General features: G+C 51.6%; 9 protein-coding genes across 10 annotated transcripts; 6 read left to right on the top strand and 3 right to left on the bottom strand.

Annotated features, from left to right (window-relative positions):
• Nucleotides 1–206: 206 nt before the first annotated feature.
• On the top strand, nucleotides 207–647 carry PPTG_06283 (hypothetical protein; the record flags this gene model as incomplete). The annotated part of the gene is made up of 1 exon (XM_008900185.1): nucleotides 207–647. One exon carries the CDS (start codon nucleotides 207–209, stop codon nucleotides 645–647), a length of 441 nt encoding a protein of 146 aa, XP_008898433.1.
• Nucleotides 648–1,069: 422 nt separating this feature from the next.
• Nucleotides 1,070–2,391, top strand: PPTG_06282 (hypothetical protein). Its single transcript, XM_008900184.1, has one exon. It carries the CDS (start codon nucleotides 1,210–1,212, stop codon nucleotides 2,278–2,280), a length of 1,071 nt encoding a protein of 356 aa, XP_008898432.1. The 5' UTR covers nucleotides 1,070–1,209; the 3' UTR covers nucleotides 2,281–2,391.
• Nucleotides 2,392–3,360: 969 nt separating this feature from the next.
• Nucleotides 3,361–5,655, top strand: PPTG_06281 (acetyl-CoA carboxylase, biotin carboxylase subunit; the record flags this gene model as incomplete). The annotated part of the gene is made up of 1 exon (XM_008900183.1): nucleotides 3,361–5,655. One exon carries the CDS (start codon nucleotides 3,361–3,363, stop codon nucleotides 5,653–5,655), a length of 2,295 nt encoding a protein of 764 aa, XP_008898431.1.
• Nucleotides 5,656–5,865: 210 nt separating this feature from the next.
• PPTG_06280 (hypothetical protein) lies at nucleotides 5,866–6,589 on the top strand (the record flags this gene model as incomplete). Its single annotated transcript, XM_008900182.1, has 1 exon — nucleotides 5,866–6,589. One exon carries the CDS (start codon nucleotides 5,866–5,868, stop codon nucleotides 6,550–6,552), a length of 687 nt encoding a protein of 228 aa, XP_008898430.1. The 3' UTR covers nucleotides 6,553–6,589.
• On the bottom strand, nucleotides 6,587–8,338 carry PPTG_06279 (hypothetical protein; the record flags this gene model as incomplete). Its single annotated transcript, XM_008900181.1, has 1 exon — nucleotides 6,587–8,338. One exon carries the CDS (start codon nucleotides 8,336–8,338, stop codon nucleotides 6,605–6,607), a length of 1,734 nt encoding a protein of 577 aa, XP_008898429.1. The 3' UTR covers nucleotides 6,587–6,604.
• Nucleotides 8,339–8,552: 214 nt separating this feature from the next.
• Nucleotides 8,553–10,172, top strand: PPTG_06278. Of its 2 annotated transcripts, XM_008900180.1 has the most exons (4): nucleotides 8,553–8,748; nucleotides 8,813–8,987; nucleotides 9,051–9,272; nucleotides 9,340–10,172. In XM_008900180.1, the coding sequence occupies exons 1-4, from the start codon at nucleotides 8,582–8,584 to the stop codon at nucleotides 10,111–10,113; spliced, it is 1,338 nt and encodes a 445-aa protein (XP_008898428.1). In that variant the 5' UTR covers nucleotides 8,553–8,581; the 3' UTR covers nucleotides 10,114–10,172. The 2 variants fall into 2 exon arrangements, with proteins under 2 accessions (XP_008898428.1, XP_008898427.1); XM_008900179.1 differs by having other exon boundaries at nucleotides 8,553–8,987.
• On the bottom strand, nucleotides 10,098–11,248 carry PPTG_06277 (hypothetical protein). Its single transcript, XM_008900178.1, has one exon. It carries the CDS (start codon nucleotides 11,150–11,152, stop codon nucleotides 10,232–10,234), a length of 921 nt encoding a protein of 306 aa, XP_008898426.1. The 5' UTR covers nucleotides 11,153–11,248; the 3' UTR covers nucleotides 10,098–10,231.
• Nucleotides 11,249–12,236: 988 nt separating this feature from the next.
• PPTG_06276 (hypothetical protein) lies at nucleotides 12,237–13,532 on the top strand. The gene has a single exon (XM_008900177.1). The coding sequence runs from the start codon at nucleotides 12,651–12,653 to the stop codon at nucleotides 13,452–13,454; it is 804 nt and encodes a 267-aa protein (XP_008898425.1). The 5' UTR covers nucleotides 12,237–12,650; the 3' UTR covers nucleotides 13,455–13,532.
• PPTG_06275 (hypothetical protein) lies at nucleotides 13,413–14,271 on the bottom strand. The gene is made up of 2 exons (XM_008900176.1): nucleotides 13,962–14,271; nucleotides 13,413–13,888 (listed from the first exon to the last, which is right to left on the bottom strand). The coding sequence occupies exons 1-2, from the start codon at nucleotides 14,208–14,210 to the stop codon at nucleotides 13,610–13,612; spliced, it is 528 nt and encodes a 175-aa protein (XP_008898424.1). The 5' UTR covers nucleotides 14,211–14,271; the 3' UTR covers nucleotides 13,413–13,609.
• Nucleotides 14,272–14,284: the final 13 nt, after the last annotated feature.

Genomic DNA, 14,284 nt, shown 5'->3' with positions numbered 1-14,284 from the left:
ATCTCTCCTGGATCGCTTCGAAAGTAGCGTCCAGATTACGTCTTGTATATATCAAATTCAAATCTCGAACTTAAAAACTATTTTTTTCAAATTGTTCATTTCCTAAAAATTGACGTGGTTTTTTTATTTTCTTTCATAATATTAGATTTCTGACGGTCTTGAGGATTTATGATGCGCACAACAGTAGTCACTTTACAATTTGCACGATGCCGCCCCACAACAAGCGCAAGAAACACGCCAAGAACTTCAACCGCAAGGTAGATGGCTCCTTCTATCAGCTGAAGAAAAACACCAACCTCCCACTTAAACAACCCAACAACGAAGAAATAAGAACAAGTAACATGGAAGTCCAGCGAGGCACGGGTCTTTTTAGTGGCAACCGAGCTCGACGAGGACGTAGTGAGGAGGTCTACGAAATTGAGAGGCTGTACGCGAAGCGATGGGTTCATAACTTAGAATTCTATCTAGTCCAATGGATTGACTACAGAGAACTAACATGGGAACCAGCGAAAAATTTACCCTGGAAGATGAAGATCGACTTTGAACTGGAGACAATCGACTTCGTGTGGCTGTACCAGCCAACAAGAGGCAGACGGCGCCCCAAGCAGCCTATGCGACGCAGTCAACGAGTAGTACAGCGAGTCTAGATATTTTCTAAATCGCAATGTAACACCATAATTTCAAAATAGTAAGTTCGCATACCGCACTTAGTATGTACTGTTAACAGTACAATTAATTATGTGTCGATCTTTCCAAAATCCAGTACCTTAGTACTGGATTATGGAAATTCCTCTGATCCTGAGCCCACGGTCCGATCAGCCTGTCTCTCGTTCGTTATGGGCGCGTCAACCACCGGCAGGTTTACCTACGCAGTGTCCGGGTCCGAGTGTCCCACACAAAAGACTTGCTGCTTGTACCGGTAAGTCTTGGGGGGTTACTCGATCTGTAAACCGGTGTGGTTACCCAAGCTGAAGTGGACGAGAGACGAGGTGCCAATGACAAACTGCACAAAACAACTAAAGTTTGGCGTGTGAGTTTGGTTCAACCAAAACCGCTTCCTATGCGACGATGAGCCCAGCCACGAATGATACCCGCCCGGTAAAACAGCAGCACTCGCGCGGATTGCTCTCGTCCGTCAGAAGCTCATTTCCGAATTTGATCGACACTTGACAAGTCAATCACAAACCAGCTCCAACTTCAGCCGAAACCATGTCGACTACCCCGAGAACCATCCACGCGTACGCCACATTCGCCAAGGGTGAGGAGGCCAAGCCGTGGGAGTACCAGTCGCGTCCTCTTGGCCCTGAGGATGTGGAGATCAAGATCTCGCATTGCGGTATCTGTGGCTCCGATCTGCACACTATGGACAGCGGCTGGAGTCAGACCATGTATCCGTGTGTAGTAGGCCACGAGATCATCGGTGAAGTGACGCTGGCTGGCGACCAAGTGAAGGACATGAAGGTGGGCGACCGCGTTGGTGTCGGCGCGCAAGTCTGGGCCTGCCTCAACAAGTTCCCGGACGAGCCGTGCAAGGAATGCGCCAAGGGCAAGGACGCGTACTGCCGCTACCACGTGGGCACGTACAACTCGAAATACCGCAAGACGGACGGCGCCATCACGTACGGCGGATACGCCGATTACATCCGCGTCACGCACGAGTACGCGTTCAAGATCCCGGACAATATTCCGTCGGACGTGGCCGCGCCGCTGCTGTGCGCTGGCACCACAGTGTTCACGCCGTTCAAGGAGGTGGGTATCAAACCCGGTGACCGCGTTGGTATCGTGGGTGTTGGCGGTCTGGGCCACCTGGGCATCCAGTTCGCCAAGGCTATGGGCGCCGCCGCTGTAGTGGCCTTCTCCCGTTCGGCCAGTAAGGAGCAGGAGATCCGTCGTCTCGGCGCCGACGAGTTCGTCGTGTACACGGACGAGAAGCAGGCGGCGGATGCGTCCAAATCGGTGGACATTCTACTGATCACCGCCGACGCCAACAACATGCCCTACACGCTGTTCCTGAGCTTCCTGGCGGTTCACGGCACGGTGATCATGGTGGGTCTACCTAACGACGAGATCAAGTTCAGTCCGTACCCGCTCGTAGGCAAAGGCCTCAACTTCAAGGGCAGCGCTATCGGCAGCATCCAGGACATCAAGGATATGCTGGAGCTGGCGTCGAAGAAGAACGTGCGTCCTGTGATCCAGAAACTTCCCATGAGCAAGGTGAACGAGGGCATCCAAATGGTGCGCAACGGCACAGTGCGCTACCGCGTCGTGCTCGAGAACTAAGCTGTTCGTTCGAGTTATCCGCAATGTCACTAGGAAGTAAACCCGCAGAAAACAATAAGCTGCACGAAATTGTACAAAATCATTTGAAAGTTATCCTTGCTCGTAAGCCAGCACAATATCTGCAGGAAAAGATTCGACGAGTTCGCGTTATTTGTGGTGGTGGGACGTGACCATTCACGGTGATATCTGCGGTTTATTGATCGGAGCTTGTGACTGGTATAACTTTCGTCTTGACGACCATTCAGCTCACCATGGTACGTATCCACTTGCCATTACGAACTTGGTTCTTGCACACCTATCTGAAGATCTCCCAGTGGATGCGTGACAGCACAGCCTTCCTGACGTCAATGCTATCGTGGGCACATCAGATCAAGTACGGCCTGGAAGCTGGAAAACAACCGCGGAAATAACGCGGAATAATAACTCCAAGACTGACAATGACTCGGTGCGTGGGTCGCAGAATGTGACTCGCATTAGCAGTGCTGGTATCAGTCTAGTACACGATGATGAACAGGAATCGCAGCCAGTGGGTCTAGATCTAGGCAATACTCCATCTTGAAGTTGTCATTATGTTAAACGCAGATCATTGATGCTGCCGATTCTTTTGATTTGCAGAGGCCAGGACGATGGCAGACCGAAAGCTTTAGGCGAGTGTTCTGCTCGTGGTGCTGAATATCGCGCTCACATTAGCAAAACGACTAGTAGATACGACAAGTTTCCCCATACAGACTTGTAGTGATGCGCATGATTCACTTTCGTAGGCTGCCCTCTTTCATAGTAGATGGCGCCGTCGATCCCAGCAACAGCGCGCATTAACACTGCTTGCAGACTGGCACTAGCGCTGCAGCCTCGCCAATTCAGCCGCATCAAAACCTTGCGTTATGATGCACAACTTGTGAAAAGTGCCCATCCGAGTCTCAACTTCAACCAGTAGGGGCCACTATTCGGTGTTTCGTTTCACTTGGTCTCACTATACTCCAAATCCACCACCGCAAAAGGCGATCACGCACGAAGTCCATTCCGCATTCGACGCGCACTCGCACTTCAACCTCCCGAGGCGTACGTGACCATCACTCTGCAATGCTCTCAGCTCGCCTGCTACGACGTCAGCTGCTGTCCAGCGCGCGCTGCCCGCCCTCGGCCCTGCGCCAGCTGCACGCGGCCCCAAAGGAGAAGCTCTTCGATAAGATCCTGGTGGCCAACCGCGGCGAGATCGCCGTACGCGTCATGCGCACGTGCAAGAAGCTGGGCATTAAGACAGTGGCCGTGTACTCAGAGCCCGACGTGAACTCAGTGGCCGTGCGTATGGCTGACGAGGCCGTGTGCGTCGGGCCCGCGCCGTCGAGTCAGAGCTATCTGAGCATCCCAAAGATCGTGGAGGCCGTCAAGGCCACTGGCGCGCAGGCTGTGCACCCGGGCTACGGCTTTCTATCGGAGAATAAAGACTTCTGTGAGGCCTTGGAGGCCATTGGAGTGGCGTTTATCGGTCCTGGCCACGAGGCCATCCAGGCCATGGGCGACAAGATCGAGTCCAAGCAGTTGGCCATGGACGCAGGTGTCAATACGATCCCAGGCTTCCTCGGGGAGATCGACACGCCCGATGAGGCAGTCAAAGTGGCCCAGGAGATCGGATATCCGGTCATGATCAAGGCCAGTGCCGGCGGAGGCGGCAAAGGCATGCGCGTCGCCTACAACGACGAAGAGGTGCGTATGGGCTACCGTCTGTCGAAGGAGGAGGCGGCCAGCAGCTTCGGAGACGACAGGATGTTCCTCGAGAAGTTTATCGAAGACCCACGTCACATTGAGATCCAGTTAATCGCAGACTCGCACGGCAACGTGGTGGCCTTGCCAGAGAGAGAATGCTCCATCCAACGCCGTAACCAGAAGGTTATTGAAGAAGCGCCGAGTGTGCTGCTGGATCCGGAGACGAGATTGGCCATGGGCAAACAGGCCGCGATGCTAGCCAGGAAGGTGGGCTACGTAAGTGCCGGTACGGTCGAGTTTCTGTGTGATAAGCACAAGAATTTCTACTTTTTGGAGATGAACACGCGTCTACAAGTGGAACATCCCGTCACGGAGCTGATCTCGAAGGTGGATCTGGTGGAACAGATGATCCGCGTGGCGGCCGGCCATGAACTGCCCAAGGAGTTGGTCAAGGGGCCAGTAAAGATCCACGGCTGGGCTATGGAGAGCCGAGTGTACGCTGAAGACCCACTGCGCGGCTTCCTGCCGTCTATCGGGCGACTTCTGCAGTACGAGGAACCTGCTCACCTCCCTGGTGTGCGTGTGGACTCTGGAGTGAACGAAGGCAGCGACATCTCCATGTTCTACGATCCAATGATCTCCAAGCTCATCACGTACGGCAAGGATCGTCCTGAAGCCTTGAATCGCATGAAGACGGCGTTGGACAACTACGTTATCCGCGGTCCTGGCAACAACGTCTCCTTCCTACAAGATGTCTATCGTCATCCTCGTTTCGTGAGCGGAAAAATCACCACGAAATTCATCGAGGAAGAGTATCCGGATGGATTCGATGGTGTGAAGCTGACAGCACCCGAAGTTGAGGATCTCCGCGTCGTCGGAGCCATCATGCACTTGAAGAAGGCGATGGCCAGTAGCCAGATCTCGGGTCGTATTCAATCGACACCTGCAGAAGGTTTCGGCTCGTTCGACTCGCTTAACGAGGACGAGCTGGAGTTTATTTCTAACCGAGCGGGAGTTGTTCCTCGTCTGCGAGCGATCGCCCCCGGTCTATCGTCTAAGGATCTGATCGCTCTAGCTGAACGCAACGACCTCAAGAACTTGGGAGCTCAGCTGTCTGTTAGTATTGACGGGCCATTTGGAGAGTCCAAGCCTGTGGTTGTAGTGGAAGTCGAGGTCGAGAACAAGCGACACCGTACCGAAACAGCGACGCTGGCTTTGGTGGACAACAAGTGGCACGTTGTGGGCAATGTGGATTGGTCACTCAACGGGCCGCTGTTCAAGGCGTCGTACGCAAAGCAGGACGGAGCAGCTGACCAGCCGTTGGCGTCTCAAATGCTGCAGACACTGCCCGAGGGATTCCGTCTTCAATTCCACGGCGCTGTCCACGACGTGGTTGTGCGAAATGAGCTGGAAGCTGCGTACGGGAAGCACATGCAGCCGAAGCCCGAGGTCGACACGTCCAACTTGTTGCTATGTCCAATGCCTGGTATGCTCATTTCAGTGGCAGTGGAGGTCGGCCAGGACGTGGAACTCGGCCAAGAACTGGCCGTCGTGGAAGCCATGAAGATGCAGAACGTACTTCGTTCCGAAAAGAGAGGCGTCATCAAGAGCATTAAGCGTGCTGCAGGCGACTCCCTCAAGGTGGACGAGATCATTCTGGAGTATGAATAAGCGTCCAGTAGACCGCATTTGATAAGGTACAACTTGGCCAAACCATAGCAAAAAAAAAAAAAAAAACACACACACACACACACACAAAGGAAACAGAAACGCCGTGTGAACCAACACGGTTAACCATATTCGCCGATCTTTCGAGTCGTCGCTGACCCTTTGAGGCGCCGTATCCAGACTTCACTTTCCGTTTTACATAAAACCACAACTATGAGCTCGTCCTGGGTGTTTTTGGCTGCAAATGTAGCTTTATTCCTTGTGCATGTTCACAGCGAGTCTGCAGTCTACAAACTGCACACGGACTCCAAATGTTCTTCGTCGCCGACTATCATCGGCTTCCAGGAGTCGCCACCTCCGTCTTGCTCTGCTATCACCTCGTGTTCCAGTGTCAATATCAACGGCGAGGCCTTGTACTGGGATCGAGATTGTGCCTCGGATGACTACGATGCTCTATCTGCTGCTGCCTATGGAGACAAGCCGTATGTGTTGATGGAGATCTACGAATCGGGACAAGAATGCAAGAAATTGCTATCCGGTGCAGCATTCCAGGCGGATGGAAGCTGTTTAGTCACTGACAATGGGGTTTCCAGTATGAAAGTTTCACTCTATGCGGATGGATCGGCAACGTTCCTCACGTATCGAGGCACTAGCTGCAGCGGCACGGCTGTAAAAAGCACGAAAGTCACGAAAGCGTCGATCACGAGTCACTCGTGTGAGAATGGAGCACTCAAATTCTATTCCAGCAACGCCACTAAAGCCACAACAACAACAGCACCAACAACTGACGGCTCTGATAAATCCATCTCGACTACGACGTCACAGGCACCATCAGAGACATCGATTCACCTGGTCGCAGCGATGATAGCAACTTTGGCGGTGTCTATCACGTTGTGTTGATTCACAGAGTAAAAAAAATTGAATACAGATATTTCACCTTTTTTTTTTTTTTTTATTGACATGCTTGCTGAAATGCGGAAACCACTTCGTTATCTGCTTTCCACTTTGCAGGACGTAGACGAGGGAACTGAAATTCGGGAGTCTCGCTTGAATGAGGGAATTTGTGTTGGATAACAACTGGAGGGTGAGTGGGCGTGTTCTTACTTGCTGCTGCACTCTGAGACTTGCGAAATGCTCGAAGCTGTTGCTGCACCATTTTCAGCGCCATATCGCGACATTTGTCGTTCTTATCGTGGATCCGATCTTGAGCTCGTGGGGTGAAGGAGAAGTAAGGCGAGAAGCAGTCGACGCGGTTAAGTCCTATCAGTTCGACTGTAGGAGAATCTGCCACGACAGTGTAAGCGCGTGTTTGCTGGCCCTTGATGAACATCTCAAAACCGAAAAACCCGGCACTTTCTTCTGTATGGAACGGCACACGTGAGCGGACAGCGTGAACTTGTTGCTTCCACTTGTGTTTATCACACGGCCACCGATGTCGACGTTCGTATTGAATGTCAACTTCCAGCCTTACACGACCAGAACGCACAATGTAGAACGCTCCGACCGATTCTCCTTGGGTGTACAGTATCTCACCTTTCTTAAGCGGCACGTCGATTGACACAAGCTCGAAGAAGTGAAGCTTACTCTCCACACAATCGCGAAACAACGTCACCTCAGTGTGCAACCAGTTCACGAGGTGTTTACGTCTACGTGTTTGACATCTCGCCAATGTTTTGTGGTAATCTTCTGCCATGATCATTAGCACTTCGCATCCTATCGCCGACTGCGAGGAATTGGGCGTCAATGCGCCAGGTGATGCAGTTCCTGGCGGGAATGCAGCCTGGACGTCGGCTCCGCGAGTGGCGTTCTCGAGCTGAAGCGCGATGTCACCGAACGCAGAGTTCTTGGTGACAGATGCCACCTTCTCACCGTCGATTAGAATATGTACCTCTCCACTGAGAACGAGATAACACGCGTCGCCGACGTCGCCTTTGCGGAAAACATATTCCTGTGGTCGGAAGGCTCGATACTTTGCCAGCTTCGCGATCTCTGTGGCCTGATTCAAGTCCAAGAAGGTCGACATGGATGGGATCTTCATGATCCAACGCGCGATACACTGCAACTCTACAATATTTCGTTCGCTCGGCTCCTTCGGGACACCTTGCTGCAGGATCTCCTCGTCCGTGATCACATGATCCGAAAACCGAGGGAAGAACACTTGGAAATCCTTTCGTTCTCGAATCCAAGCCGGAAACACTTCACGATCTCCAGTTAAAGGCGCTGTCGAAGGCGCAGGTGTTGTCCGTGGTCTAGAGTCCTGGTTATCCTGCTCTCTACTGGTTCTGGATTCACCGCTACCCTCCGCTTGGGACTGCCTCCTGACACGAGGAAGCTTGCCGTCCTTCTGCTCGGTATTTCCTCGAGGCGATGTCGACGTCTGACGGGACGATAATACCGGGACAGTTCGTGGTCGCACGATATCCACCAGACTCGCGTACGCATGATTTCTATCTCTTGGTGTATTTTTCGCACTACGTTCACGAGGCGAGGTGAGTGCATTGGTAGAATTGTGAAGTGCTTTGAGCTCGCTGATTCCACTCGAGTTGCTATTGGCCATCATCGCTGCTGCGACCGCCGTCGTTGCCCGCGCAGAAGCGACCACAAATTTTGTGTAGACATAGATTGGATTCGTTGACTGCGTGGCCGGTGGTACTTGTAGCTGCTGGTTTGGTGATGGTGTGGTCATATTCACGACCTAATGCGTCGATATCAGTGTAAGATCGACAAATTGATCAATTGCATGTAACGTGAAGTGTCGAACAACGCAGCCCACTGTCCTATATTTGCAACCTCGTCCTCGATCAACACTCTGCAACTTGCTGACGTACTTGCTCACTTCTGATTGGTTAATCCAGTTATAGTCACTTTGACGAGGTATTTTTCAGTGACATTTTATTTGTCAGAAAGCCAGCGAAAAACAATAAGCGTTATGTTGATGATCTTCTCGGTCGACGCGCGCCACCACGGTGTGGGGCCCGTCAAGTACGCTTGGGACCCCCGCGGCGACTATGTGGCATCGTCAGGAACCTCTCGTGTCGCTCATATCTTCGGCCGACGTGGAAAACTCGTAGACCAGATCGTGCCACCGTCGCCGAGGTAAATGAAAATCTGCTCAAATTAAACACAATTATTATATTTCTAAGTGTAAAATTGTTTATAGTATGTGCACTCTGCTGGAGTGGAGTGAGAACGGAGACATCCTGGCCATCGTCCAGGCCAACTCGGCGTCGCTGGTACTATGGGAGCCCAAGAAGACCCAGCAGCACCAGCTCGTGGACCTTCCCTGCAAGGACATCAGCTTTATCAAGTGGTCCAAGTCGCCACATTCTCTACTGGTACATCAGTATAAAATATAGATACAGTAGAGTGTTCACTAACGTGTGGATGGTGATGTAAAGCTGGCCATTGGTACCAATCGAGGCCAAGTGTACATCTACGACCACGCTAGGGGAACCAAGACGCAGGTGGCGAGCAAGCACAAACGTCGAATTTTATGTGGAGATTGGAACCTTGAAGACAAATTTGCATTTGGATCGGAGGACCGACAGATCACGATCTGTTTACCGTCGGGACGGATTTTTGACCAGGTCAAGATCAAGGCTTCACCGCATAGCGTAACGGTATGTTTATTTTTATTATTAATTGCATTTTTTACGCTAATCTTTTTATTGTTATTTATTGTTGCAGTTTGGTGGTAAAACGGAGGATAAAGATGCAATTTTATCCGTGAACATGGGTGGGAAGACGATATTACTGTACGATCTGAACGAGAGGGAGAACGCTCTGGAGTTGGCATTCCAGGCACGATACGGCAACATCGTGTCGTATCAATGGTTTGGCAACGGGTACATTATCGCGGGGTTCTCGTCTGGATATGTTGTGATTATTTCCACACATTTAAACGAAATTGGTCAAGAGCAATACTGCGCTAAATTTCACGAACACTCGCTACGAGAGATAGTATACAACGAGGCCAATGGGACAGTGGCAACCTGTGGAGATAACTGCATTAAGGTGGTGCGTATGAGCGACTGGAAGGAGATCGCTGTAGAATATCTAGACAGCGAGCCACCAGCCTCTTCAGCGACTTCCGGAACTCCCCCGACGTCTTCATCAATGCTTGCGGATCTCTCTGGACCAAGTAGCTCGGGTAGTGGCTCAATGCAAGCTCCTTCCTTGACATTTGAAGACCTACAGTGGACTCCTGACGGCCGCATTTTGAGCGTTAGCTCGCACAATGGCTGTCTGCACAACTTCATGATCCTCAGTTCGGCTCTGCGGTCTTCATTGTTTGATCTCGACTCGCCCTTTGCTGCTGTGCTGAAGCCCATTGCGCCCTGGACGATGCTCTTTACAATGGGCTTTATGGTCATCGCTGTGCTGCTTGTGATCAGCGTGCAATTTGAAGTCTCGTGCTGGGATGTTATCCGCGCTATGTCCGGATTCGTGGAAGGATTATGAGTGATTAGAATTCGTCATATCATAAAACGATCATAATGTCAAAAGTGATTTTTCATATGTCGGTGTTTACAAACTACAAGTAGCAGTCAACTCAGCTGTTCTTTGAGTCCATACAGTTTTATCCGATGTTCTGGATACCCGTGAGTTGCAACAAGTAGCCGATGATCCATCCGCACGCGGCGGCAATCGTACCGTTGATGGCCATTGAGGCGCCCGACTTCCACATCTTCTGGCCGACGAATTTGCCCTTCACCGCGCCCAACAGGAACAGCGTGACGACAGTGAGGAAACAGGACAAATACAGCGTTGCCTCCGGGCTCATGTTGATGCCTGGGACCAGGTTGACGAGGTACGAGAGTAGCGGAATCACGCCGAACAGCATGAAGGACACGAAGGTGATGATTCCGCCCATAAGAGGCGAGTCGTCGTCGTCCACTGGCATGATGTTGAGCTCCTCTACCATCATAATATCAATGAAAGCTTCCTTGTACTTGGCCAACGTATGCACCACCAGCAGCGCGTCGTCTGTGGAGATACCCTTCTTCTCGTAGAGCTCCACCATCTCCTCGATCTCGCCCTCCGGGTAGTTTTCAAACTCCCACTGCTCCCGAGAGCGCTCGTGGTTGGCCAGGTCGGCCTCAGCCTGGGAGCTGAGCATATCGCCAAGGCCCATACTCAGGCCGTCGGCCACCAAGTGGGCCAGGCCGATAATGAGGATAACGGAGTGCGGCAGGCCCGAGCCGGCCACGGACGTGACGGTGGCGAACGTCGTGATGATACCGTCCAGACCGCCGTACACAGCGCTCTTGATGTGCTCGCCGCCCGTCATGTGGTTCTCCATCGCGTGTGTGTGGCCCCCCATCTCCGTCTTAAGCTGGTGAAGCAGCCGCGACTGCTCGGCGTCGCCCCGACTGAAGGCGTCCTTGACATCCACCATCACCTGGTTGTAGCTCGTGCTGCCGTAGTCGTTCTTGCTGGCCGAGCCGTTGCTCAGGATCCCAGTCGTGCTGTTGGCCGTGCTGCTGCTGTTGGAGCTCATGGCCGGGTGTGTAAGGGGCTGTACTTGACTGGTGGACAGCGCTACGCAGTGAACACTTGAAGGCAGATTCGGTAGTGAGATCCTGTGACTTGCGCTTTTTTTTTTAGAAACGACTTAGAAATGCAAAAAGGACTGTAAAAAGTGCAAGCAAGTGATGAGACCAGTGGATGCGGGGCTTTGGTGGCTTGATGAGTGGAAGGCTGTGTGGAGGCGAGCTTTTTTTTTAATCACTGGTGCGGTGAAGACAGAGGGCGGACCTTGTATAAGGACTCCTTACTAAGGAGTGGTCAGAGAGCCCAATTCAAACTTGCTGCGGATTCAGTACATTACTCATTTTACAGTAGGGTGACTAGGGGCACTGATGGAAGAGCGGTGATACCAGGGCCCTCAAAGCAAGAGCTTAGAACCGATCTACCAGAGCTGGAATATCCATGCTGTTTCATGTTCCCACGGGCTTTACCGATCCGATCCGCACTCGCCACGCGCTCAACGTGCTGCTTCGAGCCAATTACTGTAGACCCTGTTTCAAAAGTGCTGATCCTACTAACAAAGGCAGAAATTTATGGGAATAGGAAATGGTAGTACCAAGAAAACATAATGAAGTTGGCACTTTTGCTCATTAGCTTCGTGTGCTATCATTAAACTCGTGGACGAGCATCGAATTTAAATTCAAATCAGTTGGTTAGCAACGTTTCTAAAAAAAAGAAACGTTGCTAACCAACTGATTTGCTACAATAATACATTCACTCCAAACACGTAAATCTTCGTTCTCAGACTGGGAGTCCCACCAACAACACAATAGTGCCCAGCATTGCACATACTGCACCAGAAGCAGAGCGCTGTGTCTAATAGCACATTGTATGTCCAAAATCTATAATAGCATCGGCATTGCCAAAGCATCAAATGTGCTGGAAGTGGAGTTCCACATCGTTATGTTTGCGTTTGCGAGAGACCATCATTCCTTTGAAATGATTATCGCATACGTCAGCATTCCGGTGGTTCTGTCGCCTTTGGCTCCCGTCCAGTGAGTTGTTGCCACATCAAAACTCGAAGCACATTCGTCTACAATTGATTTGAGAACGCAGGGGGGACTGCCTTGGGCACAGCAGGGGGACTGCGTGAGTTGAGTACTTCTCGGCCATCAACATCGCTCGGTGTAGACTATTTCTGTCAACAATGCTCAATTCTCGAGCTAGAACGGAATATAAATAGCGTGAAGGCGCAGTATGCCTTCTTTTGATGCCCTCCTTGGCTCCTCCTGTTGATCTTACCCCTCGGCTTGTGTCATTCCCTCGTCTCTATTGGCTCCCGACCTATTTGAAGCACTTTAAGGCACGACAGCAGTCATTGGTACTCCATAATTGGCACGTCCAAGCGACCATCAAATTCCAATCTGCTCCGTGAGAAACAACACCAACAAGTGCTCTGCGTATAGGCAAAGAGGGGTTGGACGCCTACTCCAGCTCGGTTTTTTTTTTTTTCCTACCACAAGGCAGTCATGACGTCGTCACCTCCGCGTGCGAGAACCTCTCCGGGTAGAGTCATGAGTCCGACGCACCAAATGTTCACGGACATCAAATCATCTGTCGGTGAACAAGTAGACTCGCGCAAAGCTACAGCTCCGTACACAGTCTTTGGAAGCGGCACCCGTCCACGTACGCACAATGGGTCCAAGTCTCCAGGTCCAGGGGCGTATCAGATCCCTTCGTCCATTGGCAAACCGGTGCTATCCACGATGGCCCAGGCTCCATCGTGCTCCATCAGTGGACGTGAAAAGTTTGGCTCTACTGCTGATCTCAAGACCTCCGCTAAATTCCCAGGACCTGGTGACTACAGCACACACATCGTGAATCCTCGAGAGCGAGCAGCCCCCAGTTATTCTCTGGGTAAGAAATGGTCTCCAATGGCAGGTGACAAGAAGTTCCCGGGTCCAGGTGCCTACGAGTCGAGTCCGACCATCGGACGTACAGTTCTTTCGACGCAGAAGTCCAATCCCGTGTCTTCATTCCCCAAGGTAGAGAGAAAGCCACTGCATACTTCGAGCACGGCAGACGTTGGGCCTGGTCAATACGGCGTCGTCGTTGAGGCGGTGGGTCGTCAGGCAATCTCGACAGTCTCGTCAGCTGCATCATTCTCCTTCGGTACTGAGGCGCGTGGTAGGAACGGCCGGTCCGCTGCCGACAGGATCGGATCCAAGTATTACGACCCCAGGAGCTCGGTTGGCACACAGGTCGAGTCCACATACCGCACGGCTCCCAAGTGCTCCATGTCTGGACGTACCAAATTCGGTAGCCACTTCTAAACTCATCATTAAGACAGAAATGTCTAGATAAGAAGGCAGACACTCGAATTAATCTAGACGCGATGCTATTTCTCCATCAATTTCTATCAACTCAACCTTGGTTTTAAGTTTTGTAAGATATAGAAAGAAGAACATCAGCCTCATTAACGCCGTTATTAAGACTGTGGTGCCGGTTTCTTCTTTTCGTCTTCGTCTTCTTCATCGTCGTCGTCATTTGCGTGTTGCATTTTCCAGGCACGAACCCTCTCGAATTCATTGTAGTGCATCTTGCGCTTCTCCGCAAAGTTTGGGTCCTTCTGGATCTTTTTCCCCTCAGCGTCCCGAGCAGCAAAGTGTAGACCTCCTGAAGAAGAGCTCGAACTCTCTTCGTCACTGTCCCATTCGCTCTTCTTCTTGTCCTTGACATCCTGCAGCTTGGACTGCAACTCGTCCCACTAAAAAATATATATCGTTAAATAAAAAACTATTATATACTAAGTAGAACTTTCTTAAATATTTATATATTACCTGGATTGGAGGCTGCGCCTCGCGACCCGAGAGGCTTCGAGCAGGTGACACGGCGCCAACGTCGTCACCTTCGGCATAATAGTGATAGGGAGTGTTGGGTTCATCGATCTTCATGCGCGTGCCACGGTCCAGATCGTGCAGCGCGATGGTCTCCTCATCCCACGTCACGTGGGCATCAAGGTGCGAGTGGCTGTGGTCAGTCACGAGCGCCTTGTGTGCAGGCGCAGCCTTGGGCTTCTCCTCCTCCATGGTGGTTGGTCTAATGGTGTCGGAATCGGGGCGGTGTAGTGTGAAATTTGGTCCAAATGTGGCAGGAGGCGTAA

This window comes from Phytophthora parasitica, assembly GCF_000247585.1.
Source record: "Phytophthora parasitica INRA-310 unplaced genomic scaffold supercont2.9, whole genome shotgun sequence".
Taxonomy (NCBI): domain Eukaryota; phylum Oomycota; class Peronosporomycetes; order Peronosporales; family Peronosporaceae; genus Phytophthora; species Phytophthora nicotianae.
This window is presented reverse-complemented; position numbering and strand designations above follow the sequence as displayed.